This window comes from Oncorhynchus gorbuscha, linkage group LG06, assembly GCF_021184085.1.
Source record: "Oncorhynchus gorbuscha isolate QuinsamMale2020 ecotype Even-year linkage group LG06, OgorEven_v1.0, whole genome shotgun sequence".
NCBI lineage: Eukaryota > Metazoa > Chordata > Actinopteri > Salmoniformes > Salmonidae > Oncorhynchus > Oncorhynchus gorbuscha.
In genome coordinates this window covers 73,984,293-74,011,415 of record NC_060178.1, presented here as the reverse complement: position 1 = coordinate 74,011,415, position 27,123 = coordinate 73,984,293, and the positions used below count along the sequence as shown (strand labels likewise).

Sequence of the window (27,123 nt, the reverse complement as noted above, 5' to 3'; positions counted from 1 at the left end):
TTTTCCAACAGTCTTGAAGGAGTTCCCACATATGCTAAGCACGTGTTGAATGCTTTTCCTTCATGCTGCGGTCCAAGTCATCCAAAACCATCTCATTTGAGTTGAGGTCGGGTGTCACACCCTGACCATAGTTTGCTTTGTATGTTTCTATGTTTTGGTTGGTCAGGGTGTGATCTGAGTGGGCATTCTATGTTGGATGTCTTGTTTGTCTATTGCTTTGTCTGGCCTGATATGGTTCTCAATCAGAGGCAGGTGTTAGTCATTGTCTCTGATTGGGAACCATATTTAGGTAGCCTGGGTTTCACTGTGTGTTGGTGGGTGATTGTTCCTGTCTCTGTGTTTGCACCAGATAGGGCTGTTTATGTTTTCGCACGTTTATTGTTTCTGTTCGTTTATTCATGTATAGTGTCTTTATAAATTAAACATGAATAACCGTCACGCATTTTGGTCCGCCTCTCTTTCACCAGAAGAAAACCGTTACATCGGGTGATTGTGGAGGCCAGGTCATCTGATGCAGCACTCCCTCACTCTCCTTCTTGGTTCGAAAAGCCTTTACACAGCCTGGAGCATTTATTTGGGCTGCACTTTCTGAGGTTGGTAACTCTAATGAACTTATCCTCTGCAGCAGAGGTAACTCTGGGTCTTCCTTTCCTGTGGCGGGCCTCATGAGAGCAAGTTTTATCATCAGCGCTTGATGGTTTTTGGGACTGCACTTGAAACTTTAAAAGTTCTTGACATTTTTTGGATTGACTGACCTTTTAATGCCTTAAAGTAATGATGGATTGTCATTTCTCTTTGCTTATTTGAGCTGTTCTTGCCATAATATGAACTTGGTATTTTACCAAATAGGGCTATCTTCTGTATACCCCCTACCTTGTCACAGCACAACTGATTGTTGTAGACAAAATAAAGAAAAATCCTGGAATGAGTTGGTTTGTCCAAACTTTTGACTACTACTGTATATGGAAAGTAAATGTAGCTGTAACTCTGTTGATATGGGTTACAACATGACTCACTCAGACGAGAGAGGCTCTTGAGCTCTACAGAGTTGATCATTCCACTAGCTATCTTCAAATTGATTCCCTTCTTCTTCAGCCCCTGCAGTCTTTGCAGCAAAGCCTGACCCTGTAAGCAAGAGCACAATCAATAGCATCACTATAGGTCCTCACATTCTGGTGTGGACTGGATGTGTTTTATAAGGGATGTTTAGAAAATTCCTAACATGATAGGAAAATTACATACGGGCAGTGTCCAATTCTCCGAATCGTCATTCATGGATATACCCCTACACATGAGTATACACATTCAGGGATATACCCCTACACATGAGTATACACATTCAGGTAGCATAAAGCATAGCCATGCTCTGAAATAACATGTTACACTTTCAGGTCCCCTGTCCATTTTTAAACTGGGGTTTCATTTCAGTGGAGCACAGGAAACAATTGCTGCAGGCTAAAGCGATTTGTTTTGCAGAGCCTGGAGGCACCTTTTCGGGTCAAACGGTGAGCAATTAGGCATGACACTAATTACACTGAACAAAAAATAAAAACGCAACATGTAAAGAGTTGTTTCATGAGCTAAAATTAAAGATCCCAGAAATGTTCTGTATGCACATAAAGCTTATTTCTCTACAATTTTGTGCACAAATTTGTTAACATCCCGGTTAGTGAGCATTTCTCCTTTGCCCAGATAATCCATTCACCTGACAGGTGTGGCATATCAAGAAGCTGATTAAAATGCATGATCATTACACAGGTTAACCGTGTGCTGGGGACAATAAAAGGCCACTCTAAAATGTAGTTTCGTCGCACAACACAATACCACAGGGAGCGTGCAATTGACATGCTGACTGCAGGAATGTCCAGCAGAGCTGTTGACAGAGAATTGAATGTTCATTTCTGTACCATGAACTGCCTCCAAAGTTGTTTCAGAGAATTTGACAGTAAGTCCAACCGTCCTCACAACTGCAGACCACGTGTAACTATGTCAGCCCAGGACCTCCATATCCGGCTTCTACACTTGCGGGATTCTCTGAGACCAGACACCCAGACAGCTGATGAAACTGTGGGTTTGCACAACTGAAGAATTTCAGCACAAACTGTCAAACTGCCTCAGGGAAGCTCATGTGTGTGCCCATCGTCCTCACCAGAGTCTTGACTTGACTGCAGTTCGGAGTCGTAACCGACTTCAGTGGGCAAATGCTCACCTTCGATGGCCACTGGCATGCTGGAGAAGAGTGCTCTTCACAGATGAATCTCGGTTTCAACTATACCTGGTAGATGGCAGACAGCGTGTATGGGGTCGTGTGGGCCAAATGTTTGCTGATGTCAATATTGTGAACAGAGTGCCCCCATAGTGGCGGTGGGGTTATATTATGGGCAAACTGAAGCTACAGACAAAAGAACACAATTGCATTTTATCTATGGCAATTTGAATGCATAGAGATACCGTGGAGAGATCCTGAGGCCCATTGTCATGCATCATAATGCATGGCCCCATGTCACAAGGATCTGTACACAATTCCTGGAAGCTGAAAATGTCCCGTTTCCTCCATGGCCTGCATACTCACCAGACATGTCACTCATTGAGCCTGTTTGGGATGCTCTGGATCGACATTTACAACAGCGTGTTCCAGTTTCCGCCAATATCCAACAACTTCACACAGCCATTGAAGAGGAGTGGGACAACTTTCCACATGCCAAAATCAACAGTGTGATCAACTCTATGCAAAGGAGATTTGTTGCACTGCATGAGGCAAATTGTGGTCACACCAGATACTGATTTCTGATCCACACTCCTACCTTTTTTTAAAGACATTGGTGACGAACAGATGCATATTCCCAATCATGTTAAATCCATAGATTAGGGCCCAATGAATGTATTTCAATTGACAGATTTCCTTCTATCAGTAAAATCTTTGAAAATGTTGCATGTTGCATTTATATTTTTGTTCAGTTTAACTAAACACCAAGGGGATGTCCAAAACTCATGGCTGCCATTTTAGCCAAACCCAAGTGTTAGTTTAACCTCAGTATAAGCAGGGCTGTTTGGATGCTAATGGCTGTCAGCTGTTTTGGAGTCTGCCTGTGTGCCAACACAGTGGATGGGCTCAGCTTTGCCTGCAACCTAGGACTACTAATGGCACATTCTGGCAGAAAGAGGACATACCTAGCCTGCAGTATGTCTATACATACAATGTGTGAGGTATGGATAAGACTGGGCTTAAAGTAACTGCCCAGTGTTTCCAGATTTCTATGAAATAGGGCCTCTACTTATTTACAATATGAGTTTTTTTTTTCAAAATGTTTTTAATTAAGCATGTTAAAAATCTGCTTTTCTGTGTTGGAATGGTGCTGCGTTCCCCAAACAACAGAATGGTGTGGGCTTATACCGGTCATTATAAATATTCACACGTGTAGACTGCTGATTGACCAGCTCATCCAAATCAAATCAAATCAAATCAAATTTTATTTGTCACATACACATGGTTAGCAGATGTTAATGCGAGTGTAGCGAAATGCTTGTGCTTCTAGTTCCGACAATGCAGTAATAACCAACAAGTAATCTAACTAACAATTCCAAAACTACTGTCTTATACACAGTGTAAGGGGATAAGGAACATGTACATAAGGATATGAATGAGTGATGGTACAGAGCAGCATACAGTAGATGGTATCGAGTACAGTATATACATATGAGATGAGTGTGTAGACAAAGTAAACAAAGTGGCATAGTTAAAGTGGCTAGTGATACATGTGTTACATAAGGATGCAGTCGATGATGTAGAGTACAGTATATACATATGCATATGAGATGAATAATGTAGGGTAAGTAACATTATATAAGGTAGCATTGTTTAAAGTGGCTAGTGATATATTTACATCATTTCCCATCAATTCCCATTATTAAAATGGCTGGAGTTGGGTCAGTGTCAATGACAGTGTGTTGGCAGCAGCCACTCAATGTTAGTGGTGGCTGTTTAACAGTCTGATGGCCTTGAGATAGAAGCTGTTTTTCAGTCTCTCGGTCCCAGCTTTGATGCACCTGTACTGACCTCGCCTTCTGGATGATAGCGGGGTGAACAGGCAGTGGTTCGGGTGGTTGATGTCCTTGATGATCTTTATGACCTTCCTGTAACAACGGGTGGTGTAGGTGTCCTGGAGGGCAGGTAGTTTGCCCCCGGTGATGCGTTGTGCAGTCCTCACTACCCTCTGGAGAGCCTTACGGTTGAGGGCGGAGCAGTTGCCGTACCAGGCGGTGATACAGCCCGCCAGGATGCTCTCGATTGTGCATCTGTAGAAGTTTGTGAGTGCTTTTGGTGACAAGCCGAATTTCTTCAGCCTCCTGAGGTTGAATAGGCGCTGCTGCGCCATCTTCACGACGCTGTCAGTGTGAGTGGACCAATTCAGTTTGTCTGTGATGTGTATGCCGAGGAACTTAAAACTAGCTACCCTCTCCACTACTGTTCCATCGATGTGGATAGGGGGGTGTTCCCTCTGCTGTTTCCTGAAGTCCACAATCATCTCCTTAGTTTTGTTGACGTTGAGTGTGAGGTTATTTTCCTGACACCACACTCCGAGGGCCCTCACCTCCTCCCTGTAGGCCGTCTCGTCGTTGTTGGTAATCAAGCCTACCACTGTTGTGTCGTCCGCAAACTTGATGATTGAGTTGGAGGCGTGCGTGGCCACGCAGTCGTGGGTGAACAGGGAGTACAGGAGAGGGCTCAGAACGCACCCTTGTGGGGCCCCCGTGTTGAGGATCAGCGGGGAGGAGATGTTGTTGCCTACCCTCACCACCTGGGGGCGGCCCGTCAGGAAGTCCAGTACCCAGTTGCACAGGGCGGGGTCGAGACCCAGGGTCTCGAGCTTGATGACTAGCTTGGAGGGTACTATGGTGTTGAATGCCGAGCTGTAGTCGATGAACAGCATTCTCACATAGGTATTCCTCTTGTCCAGGTGGGTTAGGGCAGTGTGCAGTGTGGTTGAGATTGCATCGTCTGTGGACCTATTTGGGCGGTAAGCAAATTGGAGTGGGTCTAGGGTGTCAGGTAGGGTGGAGGTGATATGGTCCTTGACTAGTCTCTCAAAGCACTTCATGATGACGGAAGTGAGTGCTACGGGGCGGTAGTCGTTTAGCTCAGTTACCTTAGCTTTCTTGGGAACAGTGTCATGTTTTGTCTTATATTGTCTTGTCATTTTGCTTTCCCTTCTGTTCGTTTCCCCCTGCTGGTCTTATTAGGTTCGTTCCCTTTTTCTATCCCTCTCTCTCTCCCTCCCTCTCTCTCCTCTCTCTATCGTTCCGTTCCTGCTTCCAGCTGTTCCTCATTCTCCTACTCACTCATTTAGTCTTTCCACACCTGTTCCCTATCTTGTCCTCTGATTAGAGTCCCTATTTCTTCCCTTGTTTTCCGTTTCTGTCCTGTCGGATCCTTGTATATTGTTCACCGTGCTGTATCTTTGTCTCGCCCTGTCGTGTCTTGTTTCCCTCAGATGCTGCGTGTGAGCAGGTGTCTGAGTCTGCTACGGTCGGTGCCTTCCCGAGGCAACCTACAGTTTATGATCAAGTCTCCAGTCTGTCCTCGTCACTACGAGTGGAATTAGTTTTTTATGTTTTGTTTTCTGCTCCGATTTGTCTAGGAGTATTGCCTATTTCCTTTACTGGAATAAAGACTCTGTTTTCGCCAAGTCGCTTTTGGGTCCTCATTCACCTGCATAACAAACAGGAACAATGGTGGCCCTCTTGAAGCATGTGGGAACAGCAGACTGGTATAGGGATTGATTGAATATGTCCGTAAACACACCGGCCAGCTGGTCTGCGCATGCTCTGAGGGCGTGGCTGGGGATGCCGTCTGGGCCTGCAGCCTTGCGAGGGTTAACACGTTTAAATGTCTTACTCACCTCGGCTGCAGTGAAGGAGAGACTGCATGTTTCCGTTGCAGGCCGTGTCAGTGGCACTGTATTGTCCTCAAAGCGGGCAAAAAAGTTATTTAGTTTGCCTGGGAGCAAGACATCCTGGTCCGTGACTGGGCTGGATTTCATCTTGTAGTCCGTGATTGACTGTAGACCCTGCCACATGCCTCTTGTGTCTGAGCCATTGAATTGAGATTCCACTTTGTCTCTGTACTGACGCTTAGCTTGTTTGATAGCCTTACGGAGGGAATAGCTGCACTGTTTGTATTCAGTCATGTTGCCAGACACCTTGCCCTGATTAAAAGCAGTGGTTCGCGCTTTCAGTTTCACGCGAATGCTGCCATCAATCCACGGTTTCTGGTTAGGGAATGTTTTTATCGTTGCTATGGGAACGACATCTTCGACGCACGTTCTAATGAACTCGCACACCGAATCAGCGTATTCGTCAATATTCCCATCTGATGCAATACGAAACATGTCCCAGTCCACGTGATGGAAGCAGTCTTGGAGTGTAGAGTCAGCTTGGTCTGACCAGCGTTGGACAGACCTCAGCGTGGGAGCCTCTTGTTTTAATTTCTGTCTGTAGGCAGGGATCAGCAAAATGGAGTCGTGGTCAGCTTTTCCGAAAGGGGGCGGGGCAGGGCCTTATATGCGTCGCGGAAGTTAGAGTAACAATGATCCAAGGTTTTACCACCCCTGGTTGCGCAATCGATATGCTGATAAAATTTAGGGAGTCTTGTTTTCAGATTGGCTTTGTTAAAATCCCCAGCTACAATGAATGCAGCATCCGGATAAATGTTTTCCAGTTTGCAAAGAGTTAAATAAAGTTCGTTCAGAGCCATCGATGTGTCTGCTTGGGGGGGGATATATACGGCTGTGATTATAATCGAAGAGAATTCTCTTGGAAGATAATGCGGTCTACATTTGATTGTGAGGAATTCTAAATCAGGTGCACAGAAGGATTTGAGTTCCTGTATGTTTCCTTCATCACACCATGTCCCGTTAGTCATGAGGCATACGCCCCCGCCACTCTTCTTACCAGATAGATGTTTGTTTCTGTCGGCGCGATGCGTGGAGAAACCCGTTGGCTGCACCGCCCTGGATAGCGTTTTCCCAGTAAGCCATGTTTCCGTAAAGCAGAGAACGTTGCAGTCTCTGATGTCCCTCTGGAATGCCACCCTTGCTCGGATTTCATCAACCTTGTTGTCGAGAGACTGGACATTGGCAAGAAGAATACTGGGAAGTGGTGCGCGATGTGCCCTTTTTCATCCTCCTCTAGACTGCTGATTGGCCAGTTCATCCCCCTCAGGAGGATGACATCATACAACTAGCATTTTCTAAACAGTCTGTTTGAGATAAAAGATTGAGGTGGGGATATTTTTTATTTTTTTCTCTCCAATGTAGGCATTGACCACAAATACAAGTATAGGATGAGTCAACAACATTATTTTGGTATTAGTTAACATAATATGAAGGTTTTAAAGGGAGATTTTCACTGGCTGATCTTTGAAGCTTATCATAGCAAGTCAAAGCAGGTGGAATAAGGGGAAAATATGTCATTTGTATTCTAGGTCAACAGTTATGAGCATCTGGTTTTGCAGACAAGAAAAAGACTATTAGTAAAACTGGGCATCAGTCCAAAACGATCGTTCAAAACAATATTGTGACGAAACATGCAACCCATGAACAGCAGCAGACCCCAGAGAGGGCACAGGCGCAGTGGCAGGGCAGACACTTTCATTACAGGATTCATGTTTGACCAAATCGTGGTTTTAGATGGCCATAAAATATGATTTTTTGAGTGAAATTACAATGTAGAATGTGATCTTTCTACATTCATAGGCACCCTTTCCGTTTTCTACGGACCATGATCTTGGCTGTCTAACTGATGACGGGGTCGAAGTGGGTCTTTTTGCTGGTGACTCGTTTGATTTTGAATGTGCGTTTGCGTGACCTCAGCCAACTGTTCAGCCAAAGGCTCATTATAGAATAGGATAACAGAGAAATTGTGCAAAAATCTTAATTTTTTTACTCAACAGGCCCATGGGCTGCCATGTCACATTTTTCATTGTTTTATTTTTATACTGTTTATATTAACATATTTATTTTCAATTTTGACCAGCTTACCCCCCAAAAAAATGGTCCGGACATCTGGCACTTGCCAGAATTGCCAGATGTCCAATCCACCCCTGCTAATGCCTCACTTCGCCTGGGGGGCTACCTGGTTGGTTGTTGTGCTTACCTGCCTAGAAGATGGTAGGAAGCTTGATTCATTGTCAGAGGAGTTCAGGTTCCATTGTGGTGACACAATCTCCACAGAACGACCAGCCACGGCCAGGTCCAGTAGGCTATGCAGTCCAGCAGAGAGGGTGAGGTGGGCCGTACTATTCTTAGAGAAGGTGACATCTTCTGGAATATTCTCCACAAGCACTACCCTGTGATTGTAAAAGAGTGAAAATCATCCCATGTAATAAAGACAAATGACTGTTTTCAGGTTTGTAATGAAAAAGACCTGAAAGCCAGAGAAGTTTCATTAAATAAGCCCCCAAAATGTTCTAACAGATGAATTTACAGCACATTGAGCCAATTATATTTGTCTGTATTAGCCACAGAATCACCTGTAACTTGTGCAGCTGCCTTGGGATGTTGTAAAATGAGGTCATATTCATTGACTTTCACCTATGATTACCTCCTGCACTATGTTTTAGATTGAGAACACCTTCCGTTTGGGCATTATCACCGAGATAGATTTTAGGGGTGAGTAGAAGAGTGGCTGAACTGCCTTCTAACAGGAACACAATGGCCGAGCTCATAATGAAATGTAATACATTTTCAAGGGCATCCCCATATGCTTTCAAGTAAAGTGAATTTTAGTATCATAAATGTAATGGAAATGACACATTAATGGCAAAAAAAATGTCTATACCCAGCCAGCGAAGTCCGAAGACCAATAGTCAGTCATCAAGCCTGGGTTGAAATAGTACTTGTTTTCTTTGAAATACTTCAAGCAGTAGATTCAGTCTGCTTGGATGGGCAGGGTTTGGAGTTTTGGGATTATTCCATTAGTTCCATTGCACCAGTCAAGCTCAATTAATTACAGTTAAAGTATTTTAAAGAATTTGAACCCAGGTCGTAGTTTTTTTCTTTACACCACCGATACATTTCAGAAACACTTTATGTACTTGTTTCTATTGTGTCTCCAGTCATTTATCCAGGCCTTGGTGAAAAAGGAAACCTGACAACAAAGACGCAACACAGTCCTAACCGACACCGAAGTATCTATTTTAATATGCATAGGCAGCACAATGCACATCAACCTGTGTGCTATGCCACAAAAACATCATAACTAATTGCTCATAGCAATCTTCCAAGAATGTGCCACATTTTCCAAGAAAGTTCAGTCCAGGTATCTTGCCATTTGGGTGACAGAGAATTGTTCCCTGCGGTCCTTAATGTTTAAAACCCCATTCTAGCCCGGCAGGTAAACATATTGGATTTAATGTGTCAGGCTGAGTACTTTAGACACACTGCATGCTATATCAAGCCTGAATGGCTCCTGCTTTATCTTGCCAGGTCATTGATTCATACCGATCCAATACTGAGCACACATTCTTCATGCTGGGAATTGGTTCAATATTGGAGGGAAACACAGTAAATCATATAAAGCAGTAATGGAGTGAACGCAGTGAATGGTGAACGCAGACAACAATTCATTTCCTGGCCCTGGTTGATTCAGCAAGCTGATGGAATATTGTCAGTGCTGCAAAAACCAAAATGACAGGTGATGAGACAGAAACATTAACTTACTGACTAACCACTTTATTCAGGTCAGGATGTTGGAGAAAAGTGAGGAATATGGTCAAATAAGGATAAGCTGTTCAAATGTTCCATAATGAAAGCACTACATATCCCAAAGAGCATGGCAGTCAAATAAATGTATGTGAAATGAACTTGGATTGATTTAGGTCAGGGTCAACAAAGTATTGTAGATTATTCTGCTTTCTGCTTTCAATCTCTAAAACATGTATTGCCAAATGCAATAACATGCAATAAACAAACACTGAAAATAGCATGCATTATCACTCCATACATTATTTACCATTAGAATTAGAAATACGAAAGGGGCACCACACCAAATAGGACAGATAGCTCATAATAATCATCTCATAATGAAAAAAGCAGGGAAATGGAAAACCAGGTAAGGGTAACACGTACTCTTAATAAAAACAATAAACACAACCCATTTCCCTCAGAAAATCATGCATGGGGATTCTATATGCCTGTAGACAGCAAGCAGGTTTGTGTAAAATGAGAATAAGAAGAACATTTGTTTCTGCACTAAGGCAGTCCATTGATTTATTCACAGTCAGTGCAAATTACCCCACACTCATGTGAAATCCCAATGTGCAGCCTTGTGTGTTATTTGGACTGCAGGTGGAGGATCCATAATTCACGTACAGTGCATCCGGAAAGTATTCAGACCCATTGACTTTTTCCACATTTTATGTTACAGCCTTATTCTAAAATGGAGACCCCATAGTGACAAACAAAAACTGTTTTTTAGAAATAGTTGCAAATTCATAAAAAATAACAAACTGAAAAACTACATTTACATATGTATTCAGACCCTTTACTCAGTACTTTGTTGAAGCACCTTTGGCAGCGATTACAGCCTTGAGTCTTCTTAGGTATGACGCTACATGTTTGGCACACCTGTATTTGTTGAGTTGCTGCCACCACTATGCTTCATCGTAAAGATAGTGCCAGGTTTCCACCAGACATGACGCTTGGCATTCAGGCCAAATAGTTCAATCTTGGTTTCATCAGACCAGAGAATCTTGTTTCTCATGGTCAGAGTCCTTTAGGTTCCTTTTGGCAAACAGAAAGTGGGCTGTCATGTGCCTTTTACTGAGGAGTTGCTTCCATCTGGCCACTCTAAAATAAAGGCCTGATTGGTGGAGTGCTGCAGAGATGGTTGTCCTTCTGGAAGGTTCTCCCATTTCCACAGTGGAACTCTGGAGCTCTGTCAGAGTGTCCATCGGGTTCTTGGTCACCTCCTTGAGCAAGGCCCTTCTACCCCGATTGCTCAGTTTGGCTGGGCGGCCAGCTCTAGGAAGAGTCTTGGTGGTGCCAAACTGCTTCCATTTAAGAATGATGGAGGTCACTGTGTTCTTGGGGAGGTTGTGTATCGGAGGACGCATGACTTTCAACCTTCGTCTCTCCCGAGCCCATACGGGAGTTGTAGCAATGAGACAAGGTAGTAGCTACTACAACAATTGGATACCACGAAAAAGGGGTAAAATTCACAAAAAATAAAATAAATAAATAAAATAACTTCACCATGCTCAAGGGAATATTGAATGTCTACTTTCTTATTTTTTTTACCCATCCACCAATAGGTGCCCTTCTTTGCGAGGCATTGGAAAACATTCCTGGTCTTTAGTTGAATCTGTGTTTGAAATTCACTGCTCGACTGAGGGACCTTACAGATAATTGTATGTGTGGGGTACAGAGATTAGTCATTCAAAAATCATGTTAAACACTATTATTGCACACAGAGTGAGACTATACAATGTATTATGTGACTTTTTAAGCACATGTTTACTCCTGAACTTATATACTTGATATAACAAGGGGGTTGACTACTTATTGACTCAAGACATTTCAGCTTTTCATTTTTAATTAATACATTTCAAAATCAAAATAAACATAATTACACTTTAGACCAGTTACACTCAATCTCAATTTAATCCATTTTTAATTCAGGCTTTTACACAACAAAATGTGGAAAAAGTCAAGGGCTTTGAATACTTTCTGAAGGAACTGCATGATGAATGATTAGATATGCCTATGTTATAAAAGTCATAAAAAGCCATTGTTATTATGCGTTATTGTAAAGGAATTAGAAGTGTCTCTGATATATTGCTGAGAAATAACTCAAATACAGCGATATGGGGATAAATTCCCCAAATAAAAAGTAAGAATATCACAGCCTGGGCCTGACCCTGGGGTTTCGTTGAGTTATAATACTGCTGTGGCTTAGACAATTCATTCATTCACACTCCAGATGCTGGCAGAACTTTGATACTGTCTGGTTACTGTATAGTACATGACCAAGGTAGAGTGTCTTGGATGCTACCGACTGAAGGTGTGCCAGACAAAAATAAACAGATCATTAATTTATATGATCGACTGCCTATGAGACTGATTGCACTGGTACTCAGCCAAAATTACACGTTTGACAAACTGTGCTTATGCCCCTTGATTCATTATTCACCATATGACTTGAAAATAATATTTTTGTGGGGACTGACATGTATAATGTCATGTATGAAGTACATAAACATAGTGTAAGGTCAGTGATAAGAATGTTAACCAGGGACACTGCGACTTCAGCGTTAGACTCAATGTTTAATGTCGGAGTGCTACACAATTTATACGTGACAAGGTCCCATGTGGCTCAGTTGGTAGAGCATTCTGCTTGCGACGCCAGGGTTTTGGGTTTGATTCCCACAGGGGAGCAGTATGCACTCCCCCCAAAAAATAAATACTCGAAGTCACTCTGGATAAGAGTGTCTGCTAAATGATGCATATGTAAAATAAACTAGGCAAGAGTGTGGTTCCTTCTTCCATGGAAGAATTACCCATGAACTTTTGCTCCTCTTCCAAGAGCCAGAATAACATTTCAAAATAAGATTCCCACACATTATGCTGTCACAATAAAGGTCCCACAGTACTCTTACCGTAGGAAAAGAAACGTCCATGTTTCAGAACAGCGATGTAGAAAACTGTAAAATTAGTGAACAATGTAGCTTAATTTCTATTGTCACGTTACAACAGAGAACATAAGTGCTTGTTTTGTCTTTCAGTCTTTTTGTATATTTGTATTTGTGTACTTCACACCAAAGTCTCTGAAATTGTCAGACAATGTAACCAGCCTGTGCCCCGGTAATAGGGACTGCCCAAAGTCCAGTGGGGGACAGCATGACTGTGTGGATCTGCACAGCAGCATTTGACATGGTTCGCTTTTTCATTGTTTGGACACAGGACAAGCAGTTGAAGATCAGCTGTCATCTCCAGCTACAGTTGGTTTACCTTTGTCTCTACAAAGTCTGTGTGCATGGCGTGTACACGATGGTGTTGGAGAGTGGTGTTTCGAAGTCTGCTCTCGTCTGTGGCTTTGCCTGTCATATGTGCTGCAGCTGGGGAAACGCCCGCCATGGCTGTCGTACGGGCTAGGTGATGGCGGTCGTCTTTTTGGGTAGAACTTGTCGACTGCGTATACCTCTTGGTGGCGATGCCTGTAGCTCCTAGTGGAGGCTGCTGAGGGGAGAACGACTCATAAGAATGGCTGGAGCATAGCGAATGGAATGGCATCAAACTATGTATTTGATACCATTCCACCTATTCTGCCCCAGCCATTACCACGAGCCCGTCCTCCCCAATTAAGGTGCAACCAACCTCCTGTGGTGGTACGTCCCGCAGCGATCAGCCCTGGCACACTCACACAGGGGAGTTGTCCTGTATGAGGCAGATCTAGAGGGGTGCTCAAGGGAATGAACATTAGTGTTTCTATTTAAGTTAGTGTGTGTCAGAAAGGCTACCTCTGACTGAAGTTTGTCTACTACATGGGTGAGTGCATCAAGTTGGTAAGTTACTTTTCATTACTGCTGACCATGATTACTTCAAGTTTAGATAGCTGGCTACACTAACTTTCTAGGGGTGTGCATCTTTCCCTTTCAAGATGATTCAATATGTAATATTCTCTCAGAAACTGTGCAATGGGTTTGATTAGTTCTCTCAAATGTAAAAAAAAAATCCTCAGTGGTTGAGTTAGGCACGAGATAACCATTAGACCCAAGGACATTTCTGCGCATGAGCTTAGCTAGCCAAATAGCGATTTCTATCGGAGAAGCAGTTTCTGCCTACTTCATACTGTCTTTGCCTAAGCTAACTAACCAGCTAACAAGCTAGGAGAGCTGGATAGCTAGCATAAATACCTTGTGGAGAGCTGAAGAAAAATCCCAATTGAAATTGTACAATATATATATATATATATATATATATATATATATTATATATAGTATATTTTTAATTATACCGGTCCCAAGTTGTTTTAGGTAGTCAGTCTTACCAATGTTAAAAGTATGGCCGGCCGGGATGTCCTTGTCCCATTGTGCTCTAACGACTCCTGTGGAGGGCCGGGTGCAAGCATATGGTCGCCAGTTTTATGTGTTTCCTCCTATACATTGGTGGGGCTGGCTTCTGGGTTAAGCGAGCAGTGTGGCTTGGCAGGGTTGTGTTTTGGAGAATGGATGGCTCTCAACCTTTGCCTCTTCTGAGTCCATAAGGGAGTTGCAGCGATGGGACAAGACTGTAACTACCAATTGGAAAAAGCATTGAGTGTATAAAGCATTGTCCATAGTACTCACAGCAATATTCACTGAGCTCGCTAGCTATTTAATTAAAATCCACAATCCAGCATGGAGTTCGTAAGCTGCCACTAATTTGTAAGGCCGATAACAATGTAAACTCGGGACACTGCGACTTTAGCCTGGCTGACGTGACCCACAGGGCAGGGAGAACTGCGAGTTGTGACACACTGGTCTGGAAAGGAGGCTGTTTGTTAATGCAATATTCTGTCAGAAATTGTGCAATGGGTTTGATTGGTTCTCTCAAATGTAGAAAAAAATACTCAGGGGTTGAGTTCTCTCGTTGTTTGGATTTGAAAATCCAACCATTGTATGGAAGGGGGCAGTACTCTGGTGCTGTGTACTGTAGCTGTGTGTGTGGGTGGGTGTTTGAGTGAGAAAGACACAGGAGGGCCAACCAGCACAGACCCCTTAATTATCTATGCATTATGCTGACAACATCGAAGAGCCATTCTAGACTTTCAAAGTGAGGTGTTAGCCAGACTACTGCGACTTCCGTGTTAGACTTGATGTTTAATGTCAGAGTACTACACAACTTAAACGGGACAAAATTATAACATGAGCAAGTGCATGGCTCCTACTTTCACTCCAAACTCAAGTATTCGTTATCCATGTACAATGTTCCCTCAAATCTTTTGGGGCACTGAGCAAATGCCATGTCTGCTGAGCGCAAACTTGAACATTGTGAAAATTCGGGGGAACTTCTGGAGCACATTTACTGTGAAAACTGAAGCTGTACATGCTTTAAGTTACAGTTATATCAGTGGCTGAGTAGGCTACTGTGGCTATTTGATCCTAATGTAGGCCTATCAGAGTGGCTTACCACCAAAAACAATGGAGAAAATACATCTCATAACATTTTAACATGAAAATAGCTTTTTCTATCACTCAGCCTACAGTAGTAGCCAATGTGTGGTGTTCAATGTAGATCTACATTCAATTAAACTTTTGGAAAAAACATGCAGGACTTGACATGGACCTGTTTATCCACTTGTCCTTCAGACAAGGAGGTGACTAAACATGTGTTGTTTGATACAAGAAACCACTTTACAAAATACCATTTATTATTATTACCATCAGTGGTGGAGAAGGTACTCAATTCTCATACTTGAGTAAAAGTAAAGATACCTTAATAGAAAATGACTCAAGTAAAAGTGAAAGTCACCCAGTAAAATACTACTTGAGTAAAAGTAAATCAATATTTGGTTTTAAATATACTTAAATGGAATTTCTAAAATGTACTGAAGAAAAAGTATAAACCAGTTCTAATTCCTTATATTAAGCAAAGCAGACGGCACCAACATTTTTTTACGGATAGCAAGGGGCACACTCAGACATAATTTACAAACAAAGCATTTGTGTTTAGTGAGTCCTTCAGATCAGAGGCAGTAGAGACGACTAGGGAAGTTCTCTTGATAAGTGTGTGAATTGGACCATTTTCCTGTTAAAATGTAAAGAGTACTTTTGGGTGTCAGGGAAAATGTATGGGGTAAAAAGTACATTATTTCCATTAGGAATGTAGCGAAGTAAAGATATAAATAGAAAAGTACAGATACCCCCAAAAACTACTTAAGTAGCACATTGAAGTATTTTTACTTAATTACTTTACACCACTGCACACCTTTACTACAGAGAATCAAACAATGTGTGTTACCCTATTAATCTATTGTAGTCTACTGTAGCCTAGTTGTAGCCTAGTAGTCTATTGTAGCCTATTGTAGCCTAGTAGTCTATTGGCTACTTAGCTTATTCAAGACCGTCTCAAAATACAACACTGCCCATTTAAGACAAAAAAAGCTCTTTACCTGACTTGCTTTTCAAATATGGCGAGAAATATACACGTTTTGTGCTCTTGTAACAAGCAACCACTCCCCCATTGATGACTATAAATTAGCTACAACTGGGCTAATAACTCACCTACTAGAAAAGAATATGAACAAATATGCTCATGTGGCTACATGCAACTCTCGCTTTGATCTCAAAACTAGTGCATCTACTTGCAGCCACTCATGTCATAAACATAGTCCAGTTCAAAGTTAATGGCACAGATCCATATATGGCAAGGGTCTATTTGCATATACTGTAGGTCTACTGCAGCTCTGATTGGTTATGCCACACCGGTCTGTGTAGAGTATGAGCCTGAGTCTTGCCTGTCAGTGCAATTGAATCCTACTCCAATGCACTCTGCCTACAATAAAATCTCTCGCATAGTTAGTTTTGCATACTAAATCTAGCATAATTTGTTTTGTTTCGGGATGTTGCATTGAAAGTGAGTAATATTGTGTTGATTCGATCACAACTCCCACAGTATAGGGAAACGTTGATAGTGTTTTAACTAAAGGGGAAAACTAGAAAGTTGAGTAAAGTTCAACTGTACTTCGCAGTGCGGGTTGATGTGTCTTCTGCGCGGCAGTCCCGGGGAGCTATGCACCCACACACACACGCAGCTTATAGGGAACATTGTCCATGAACCTTTGCTCCTCTCCCAACAGCCAGAATAACATTTTTAAATAAGATTCAAACACATTATGTTATCACAATAAAGGTCCCACAACAGTATAGTTATCCAACTGCAGTATCAGGAGCAGTGGATTTCATAGAGATATTTCCATCAAAGGTCTTCCAGTAAAATAATACCAGTGTAAGGATTTTCTAGATCCATCACCATCCGGAAACTACAGTATTTGGTTTCAAGCCTGCCACTACACAGCCTTGGATCAATATGTACCTCGTCAACAGACATTCAATACCAGCAATTAGACATATAGAGGAATGCACAATAGGATCACATCTTAGTGGCTATCTATAATGTTGTCATCAAAGAAATCTTTAGATGAACCTAAAGTGGTAAGGAAGAATATCATCATTATAATGCATTAGTTGATGTTAGGCATGAATGGTTTGATACACCTTGTATTGCAGTGTGCATAGTTTGACAATTGGGTATAGGTTGACAGTTAGACATTACCCATTCAAGCCACATTTTCTGGCATCGGGAAATAAAAGAGCTTAAACAGTATATGTCCGAAAAGCATGGAAAGTACATCAGCACGTGCAAAAGTACAAGAGAAAGATATCTAGAGAGATGCTATCAGCCCCCATACTGCTTACAGTACATTATGTGCACTAAGCTCTACCATGGCATAGCTACATTTAATCTTTAAGAGAACCCAATCCTTCTAAACATCATGCCATTCACAATCCCAGGCAACTGATGCTAAGACTGGAGCCAATGGGATCAGGCAATGCAAGACGTCCTAAATTAGCCCAAGTTGACAGCATGGAGATGTAGCCAAGATCAACAGTGGCTCCAAATACTGACAGCTTGCAAAGAGTCATAAGGACGAAAGCAACACTACAGTATGTTGATCATTCTGAGCTTCTCTTTGACACACTGCAGCCTGAGCTGTGAAAATGTCTGACGCAGCACAGTAGTTTATGCTTTCTGATCTGCACACAAGATTTTCATTTGATAAAATATTCTGATATTGTGGCTGATGTAAACATGGCCTTTGATCCCTGCCTCACAAAGGTCTGTGAGGCCTGTTGGCCTATGAGACATAAAAAAATACATATGCCGGATTCTGAGATAGAAGTCATTGATTTTATCTACACCTGACTGACTTAGCGGACGAAGCTAGGTCCACTCTAACTGAATGAGCACGGTGGATTTTCCTATTCCTCAAACAATCAAATCCATGGCTCAAGATAAATGATTCCTCATACAATGCTTTCAGATGTGCCCTGTCATCGATACAGTCCAATAGAATGCCATCTCGTTTCAGAAGTGCGTATTTGCTTACCAAGCATGATTCATTCCACTCTAGAGAGCATCCTGATTAGAGGAAATCTGCATAACAGAAACAAACACTGTGGTTTAGAGATTTAGGCACACTGCTAAGACGCATCAGCGCAAGAGGAGCATTTCTATTTGACTAAGTGGTGAGAAATGACTGTACCACCCTGGCCCTTTGATGATGCCAGGACAATAAATGTATATTTTTGGTGATGTGTGAACAAATGCGTCTCTCTCTTGTCTCAAAGTCCCGGTGGCCCCACAGAGTAACAAAAATCAATTTCAACTTTAGAAGTTGGAATTACATTTTCTACCCTCATTGAGGAGAGAGATGTCGGACAGATTGCTCTTGAGGGCGCAGATACATGTCTGGAGAGGGAGAGAGATTCTGGTAACAAGCAACCTGAGCCAGTGCACACAGGCAGATGATTTACTAATGGAACACAGAGTAGAGTCCAATTGAGTAATAACCAACCATGTGCCTGCCTGCCTCAAATGAATCTGCAGAGTAAGACATGGCTACATGCACCATGAAATTGGAGGATTCATTCCCTATACTCTTTTGTCTGGCTGAAATACACACAAGCCTGATTGCTGGTATCATGTTGATGGGCTAGCAATGGAATGCATTCAAAGGGAACAGCGTACACTACATGACAAAAAGTATGTGGAAACCTGCTCGTCGAACATCTCATTCCAAAATCATGGTCATTACTTTGGAACTGGTCCCCCCTTTGTTGCTATAACAGCCTCTAAGCTTCTGGGAAGGCTTTCCACTAAATGTTGGAACATTGCTGCGGGGACTTGCTTCCATTCAGCCACAAGATCATTAATGAGGTTTGGCACTAATTTTGAGCGATTAGGCCTGGCACGCAGTCGGCGTTCCAATTGATCCCAAAGGTGTTCAATGGAGTTGAGGTCAGGGCTCTCTGCAGACCAGTCAAGTTCTTCCACACCGATCTTGACAAACCATTTCTGTATGGACCTCGTTTTGTGCACAGGGGCATTGTCCTGCTGAAACAAAGATTTCTCTTCACTGGAACTAAGTGGTCTAGCCTGAACCATGAAAAACAGCCCCAGACCATTATTCCTCTTCCACCAAACTTTAAAGTTAGCACTATGCATTGGGGCAGGAAGCGTTCTCCTTGCATCTGTCAAATCCAGATTTGTCCGACGGACTGCCAGATGGTGAAGTGTGATTAATCACTCAAGAGAATGCGTTTCCATTGCTCCAGAGTCCAATGGCGGTGAGCTTTAAACCACTCCAGCCGACGCTTGGCATTGCGCATAGTGATCTTAGGCTTGTGTGTGGCTGCTCGGCCATGGAAACCCATTTCATGAAACTGCCAAAGAACAGTTATTGTGTTGACTTTGCTTTCAGAGGCAGTTTGGAACTCGATAGTAAGTCTTGCAACCGAGGACAGATGATTTTTACGTGCTACGCGCTTCAGCCCTCTCCGGTCCCGTTCTGTGAGCTTGTGTGGGCTACCACTTCACGGCTGAGCCGTTGTTGCTTCTAGACGTTTCCAATTCACCAATGCAGCACTTCCAGTTGACTGGGGCAGCTCTAGCAGGGCAGAAATTTGACGAAAATGACTTGTTGGAAAGGTGGCATCCTATGACGGTGCCACGTTGAAATTTACGGAGCTCTTCAATAATGCCATTCTACTGCCAATGTTTGTCTGTGGAGATTGCATGGCTGTGTGCTGAATTTTATACACCTGTCAGCAACGGGTGTGGCTGAAACAGCCAAATCGATTAATTTGAAGACGTGTCCACATACTTTTGTATGTATAGTGTATTTATGTATCCAGCTGAAATAACATGATTGACATGATTGACAGTGTTATTATAGTGTATAGAGAGAGGCAGATGAATATAATCTTGAAATTGAGAGATTGTGATGGCTGGAAGGTATCTCACCTGCAGTTCTTGTTACAGTTCTCTTCTGTTATACCGTCTTCATCCTCTCCCCAGACATCCACCGCCGAGAAGATCAAGGCCACCAGGACAGCGAAACAGCACACCAAAGCGAAGATTACGATGCATTTCTGCTGAGACTGCAAAAGAGAAGAAACAAATGGACTGTTTGTTATTTTTATTTCGCCTAGAGATGGTCAAAGTGCCCCAACCTTGCACTCACACAGCCTGATGTATTGCACCGCACAGCAAATCATAAATGATAGCAGCGTGTTACCAGGGGAATTTTACACAAACATGTACATACTGTGCATGGCCACATGTTCAGGCTCCACCATATGGCTCTACCATATGGAGAAGAGAAGCCAACAGGGAACCCACTGAAGAGGCCTTTTAATTCCAACCTGGTATTTATAGCCACTAACTTGACATATTTAGGCTGCATCCTGGATCAATATGGTGAAAAGGTGACCCTTGGTTGGAAGGATAATGATGGGAAAAGGGAGAACAAAGTAGTTACAGGGAGGACAGGGCTGGTGGTAGAGTGATCTACTGAAAACAGGTTGATTTTGCCCTAAATCAATCATTTATGAGAAAGTACTACTCGGGGCTTGTCCAAATCACATGGGACACATGGACCTTGGCTAAGCCTGAAAAAGTGATATTGTAAAGGCAGAAAATCTGCATTGTATACAGTATATCATCACAACACTGTATTTATTAGTCTCTCTCAGACAGATCATCTAATAAAATAATTGTGGGTATATCAATAACAAGGTCTTGAGGTCTAATGTAGTCAAATGCATTTTTATTAAAGTAAATATGCCTGTGGAAACTGTGTGAACAATATTATGTATGTGAATGGTGCACCCTTGTTACTAATTATGCTTAGATGGCAGGTTCACTGTCAATGGTTCACTGGCAGGGTAGCCTAGTGGTTAGAGCGTTGGACTAGTAACTGGAAGGTTGCAAGTTCAAACCCCCGAGCTGACTAGGTGCAAATCTGTCGTTCTGCCCCTGAACAGGCAGTTAACCCACTGTTTCTAGGCTGTCATTGAAAATAAGAATTTGTTCTTAACTGACTTGCTAGTTAAATAAAGGTAAAATACAAATGTTTCATCTCCTCTGTGCAACATCTGATGTGAGAGTGCTAAGCTATATTCACTCTGCTAATTAGTATCCTCAAAGGGCACCAACTGAAGAACAACATGTGCCCATAGAAAGATATGCTGACTTTGAACTGGGAAATGTACTGTGGACTTATAATTAACATCATTTATACATGAATTATAATTGCTGCTTGGGCTACTTACATGTGGTTGCTCAGAATTTCAAATGTCCTTTACATCATCATAAGCTTCAATGCCATGGGGCATAAAGAAAACACACTTATGGTGACAGACCATGCATTTAGCGACTGATCCACTCAAACATAACAATCAGCAAACGAATTTGGTTGCTGTAATTCATTTAATAGTTCATTACCGTTATCTACCCACCCACTAAAGGGTGTTTATCAAATCAAGATCAAATCACATTTTGTTTGTCACATGCGCCGAATACAACAGGTTTTTTATTTGATTTAATCTTTATTTAACAAGGCAAGTCAATTAAGAACAAATTCAAAATGTACAATGACGGCCTACCCCGGCCAAACCCTAACCCGGACAATGCTGGGCTAATTGTGTGCCGCCCTATGGGACTCCCAATCATGGCTGGATGTGATACAGTCTGGATTCGAACCCGGGTCTGTAGGGACGACTCTAGCACTGAGATGCAGTGCCTTAGACCGGTGCGCCATTCGGGAACCCAAAACAGGTGTAGGCCTTACAGTGAAATGCTTACTTAAAAGCCCTTAATCAATAATGTGGTTTTACTAAAATAAACTATAAAAAAGAAAGAATAAGAAGAAAATGTAAAAATAACAAATTAAAGAGAAACAATAAAATAACAGTAACGAGGATATATACAGGGGGTACCAGTTAGTCAAGGTAATTGAAGTAATATGTACATGTAGGTAGAGGTAAAGTGACTGCATAGATAATAAACAGAGTTGCAGCAGCGTAACAATGGTGAGGGGGTTTGGGAGGGGTTGGGGGTAGCCATTTTATTAGATGCTCAGAAGTCTTATGGCTAGGGGGTAGAATCTGTTAAGATGCCTTTTGGACCTAGACTTGCCACTCCAGTATCGCTTGCTGTGCGGTAGCATAGAGAACAGTCTATGACTAGGGTGGCTGGAGTCTTTGGGAATGTTTAGGGCCTTCCTCTGACACCGCCTGGTATAGATGTCCTGGATGTCAGGAAGATTAGCCCCAGTGATGTACTAGGCTGTACACGTTTCCCTCAGTAGCACGTTGCGGTCGGTGGCAGAGTAGTTGCCATACCAGGCGGAGATGCAACCAATCAGGATGCTCTCGATGGTGCAGCTGTAGAACTTTTTGAGGATCTGAGGACCCATGCCAAATCTCTTCAGTCTCCTGAGGGGGAATAGGCGTTGTCGTGCCCTCTTCATGACTGTCTTGGGGTGTTTGGACCATGATAGTTTGTTGGTGATGTGGACACCAAGGAATTTGAAGCTCTCAACCTGCTCCACTACAGTCCCGTCGATGAGAATGGGGGTGTGCTCAGCCCTCCTTTCATGTAATCCACTATCATCTCCTTTGTATATATGCCATTTAGCAGACGCTTTTATCCAAAGCGACTTACAGTCATGTGTGCATACATTCTACGTATGGGTGGTCCCGGGGATCGAACCCACTACCCTGGCGTTACAAGCGCCATGCTCTACCAACTGAGCTACAGAGCTACAGAAGGAGCTACAGAAGGACCACCACTTTGTCTTGATGACGTTGAGGGAGAGCTCGGACCTCCTCCCTATAGACTGTCTCATCATTGTCGGTGATCAGGCCTATCGCTGTTGTGTCGTCTGCAAACTTAATGATGGTGTTGGAGTCGTGCTTGGCCATGCAGTTATGGGTGAACAGGGAGCACAGGAGGGGACTGAGCACACACCCCTGAGGGGCTCCCGTGTTGAGGATCAGCGTGGTATATGTGTTTTAACCTACCATTACCACCTGGGGGTGACCCATCAGGAAGTCCAGGATCCAGTTGCAGAGGGAGGTTTTTAGTCCCAGAGTCCTTAGCTTAGTGATGAGCTTTAAGGGCACTGTGGTGTTGAACACTGAGCTGTAGTCAATGAATAGCAATCTCATGTAGGGGTTCCTTTTGTCCAGGTGGAAAAGGGCAGTGTGGATCTGTTGCGGCGGTATGCAAATTGGAGTGGGTATAGGGTTTCTGGGATAATGCTGTTGATGTGAGCCATGACTATGGGACTATGGTGGTCTGCTTAAAACATGTTGGTATTAGAGACTCGGTCAGGTACAGGTTGAAAATGTCAGTGAAGACACTTGACTGGTAATCCGTCTGGCCTTGCGGCCTTGAGAATGTTGACCTGTTTAAAGGTCTTACTCACATCGGCTACGGAGAGAGTGATCACACAGTTGTCTGGAACAGCTGGTGCTCTCATGTATGCTTCAGTGTTGCATGCCTCGAAGCACGCATAGAAGTCATTTAGCTCATCTGGTAGGCTTGTGTCACTGGGAAGCTTGCGACTGTGCTTCCCTTTCTAGTCCGTATTAGCCCTGCCACATCCGACGAGTGTCGGAGCCGGTGTGGTAGGATTTAATCTTAGTCCTATATTGACGCTTTGCCTGTTTGATGGTTCATTGGAGGGCATCACGGGATTTCTTATAAGCATCCAGGTTATAAGCCCCGCTCCTTGAAAGTGGCAGCTCTACCCTTTAGCTCAGTGCGGATGTTGCCTGTAATCCATGGCTTCTGGTAGGGTTATGTACAGTACGTATGGTCACTGTAGGGATGACATTATCAGTGTACTTATTGATGAAGCCAGTGACCACTTGTTATATATTGTTAATTCCATTCCTATACTTTAGATTTGTGTGTATTGTGTGTATTGTTGTGAAATTATTAGATATTAATTGTTAGATATTACTGCACTGTTGGAGCTAGAAACACAATAATTTTGCAACACCCACAATAGTGTCTGCTAAACACGTGTATGTGACCAATACAATGTTATTTTATTTGATGTGGTGTCATCGGAAGAATCACAAAAAACATATTCCAGCAAAACAGTCCTGTAGCTTAGCATCTGTGTCATCTGACCACTTCCGTATGGAGCGAGTTACTGGTACTTCCTGCTTTAGTTTTTGCTTGTAAGCAGGAATCAGGAGGATAGAGTTAAGGTCAGATTTGCCAAATGGAGGGGAGGGAGAGCTTTATACGTGTCTCTGTGTTTCGAGTAAAGGTGGTCTAGAGTTTTTTCCCCTCTGGTTGCACATGTAACATGCTGGTAGAAATGAGGTAAAATGGATTTAAGTTTCCCTGCATTAAAGTCCCCGGCCACTAGGAGCGCCGCCTCTGGATGAGCATTTTCTTGTTTGCTTATGGTTTTATACAGCTCGTTGAGTTGGGTTTTAGTGCCAACATTGGTTTGTGGTGGTATATGGACAGCTTACGAAAAATATTGAAGAAAACTCTCTTGGTAAATAGTGTGGTCTACAGCTTATCATGAGATACTCTACCTCAGGAGAGCAAAACCTTGAGACTTCCTTCATATTAGATTTTGTGCACCAGCTGTTATTGACAAATAGACACAGACCACCACCCCTTGTCTTATCGGAGGCAGCTGTTCTATCTTGCCGATGCACGGAAAACCCAGCCAGCTGTATGTTATCCATGTCGTCGTTCAGCCACGTCTCGGTGAAACATAAGATTACAGTTTTTAAATGTCCTGTTGGTAGGATAGTCTTGATCGGAGCTCATCCAGTTTATTATCCAATAATTGCACGTTGGCTAATAGTGCGGATTGTAGAGGCGGATTACCCACTCTCCGTTGGATTCTTATAGGATTATATATATATTATATATATATTATAGGATTCCTACGTCCCCTATATCTCCGTCTCTTCTTCATGCGAATGACAGGGATTTTGGCCTTGTCCAGTGTCTGAAGTAAATCCTTTGCATCCGACTTGTTATTAAGAAAAAATCATTGCCCAGTATGAGGAGAGTAATCGCTGTTCTGATATACAGAAGCTATTTTAGGTCCTGAGAGCCGGTGGCAGAAACGTTATGTACAAAGTTACACGAAGTTACATAAGTTACACGAAAAAACACACACAATAGCACAATTGGTTAGGAGCCCGAAAAACGACAGCCATCTCCTCCGGAGCCTGTTCTGTGTGTGTTTGCTTATTATATACTGTAGGCCAAGACTCTCCAACCGTGTTCCCAGAGAGCTACCCTCCTGTAGGTTTTCACTCCAACCCTAGTTGTAACTAACCTGATTCAGTTTATAACCCAGCTATTTATTAGAATAACATGAGCTAGATTAGGGTTGGAGCGAAAACCTACAGCATGGTAGCTATCCAGGAACAGGGTTGGAGAGCCCTGACATAGGCTATTGCCGAGGGGGGCTGACTTATAATGAGAAAGTATTGGATAGCCATATATTGTATCATCTAGTCACACTTTATATTCCAAAAACCCCAGGTTATAGTTTCCTCAGTGACCTGGTCAGTTTATAGTATATTATATTTTATTGCTAGGATTTTGTTTGTCCTGTTTTTACATACTTGGTTGTCCTTGGAGGGTAGAAAAAGTGAATCATAACATCACATAATATCCATTGAAATATTCCTTCATGTACAGTATATTCTCATGTTATCCGTATCGATTAAAAGTATACCCAATGCACTTTGTACAGTGGTAAATCATAACTCCAACCAAAACATTGTTTAATGTGCCATTGATTTACAACCATGACCAAATTAATCCAAAACATCAAGCCTGTAAATAAAACAATATCAAATGTGTCCCCATCTCTAACTGCTGTAAAGGGAGCCAAACATATTTACCCTTGAACACAAAGGGCCATGAAATGGGTAGCATCACCAAGTTCAGTACTGAAAAGAACTTGATGTCATACAACAAAAACACAGTTACAGTTGTAGGTACATATACATTTCTCTAACATGATCATATAGGACCCCTGTGGGCACATTAGGACATATATGTGAATTATGTTTGTGTTGCTGGGAGGGGTCATATTGTATATGCACTTGAGACTCTGCCAAATATCTGCCCCTGGAAAGGGGCCAGAATCAATAGACCCTCAATTACCAAAATCTTTCTCCCTTGCTGAAAAACAGCCGTGCCCTCCTCGGTGAACATCCTGTCCACTTTGGTAAGACTGAGAAAGAAACAGTAATCACCACCAACAAGAACACTGAGTACAAACAGCACTGCCCACCTTATGACTACCAAGTATCACACAGCAATGTCCAGTAATATGAATATAAGTATAGAGGATTATATAGGGACTCCAACCTCTGAACACAAAAGTCTACTCCTAATGAAACAAGTATCCAATTGGCTATAGGAACCGGAACACAATACATTTCTGCTTGGTTCATGCCTTCTAGGGGAGTTTCTTCTTGCCACTGTGCTTCTGCCTCTGCATTGTGTGCTCTTTGGGGGTTTAGGTTGGGTATCTGTCAAGCCCTTTTTGACAACTGCTGATATTAAAAGGGCTCTATAAAATATATTTGATTGATTGAGGCAACAGACCACATCTTCGACAAAGACATTAGACACCTCATTGGGTCTCACCCTCACTACTAAGAGGCTGGACTGACTTTGCGTGAAGCCCCAATCCTGCTCAAAGTGCTGTAAAAGCTTCAAAGTTATAGTCCCTGTGAAAAGGCTGACTGGTACATGTCAGCTGGCAGGGTTCCCATCAGTCACACACCCAATTGAAGGGAAGGTCGACCTGGATGTGCATTCACATTCAGGGACCTGAGGTATACTGTAGATGCGTGCTGAATAGAGGGTGTTTCTTCATCAAGGATTAAAACATTAGGCGAAAATGTTAGAGGTGCAGGATGCAGTGGAAAGTTGGCCCATTATAGTTATTTTCCCAACTTGTGTGTACTCACTGCCATTACAGTCAACTCGCTTTCAGAATGTTATGTAAGGTGAA

The 27,123-nt window shown here is 42.7% G+C and overlaps 1 protein-coding gene across 1 annotated transcript in view; it reads right to left on the bottom strand.

Moving 5' to 3' along the window:
* Positions 1–27,123, bottom strand: part of LOC124037251 (inactive phospholipase D5-like) — a 117,501-nt gene that overhangs the window by 5,361 nt on the left and 85,017 nt on the right. Inside the window, exons 2-4 of the mRNA XM_046351930.1 lie at positions 20,064–20,200; positions 8,155–8,347; positions 1,017–1,125 (exon numbers count right to left, since the gene is read on the bottom strand). Of these exons, the coding sequence (XP_046207886.1) occupies positions 1,017–1,125; positions 8,155–8,347; positions 20,064–20,200 (439 nt within the window). The remainder of the gene's footprint in view (positions 1–1,016; positions 1,126–8,154; positions 8,348–20,063; positions 20,201–27,123) is intronic.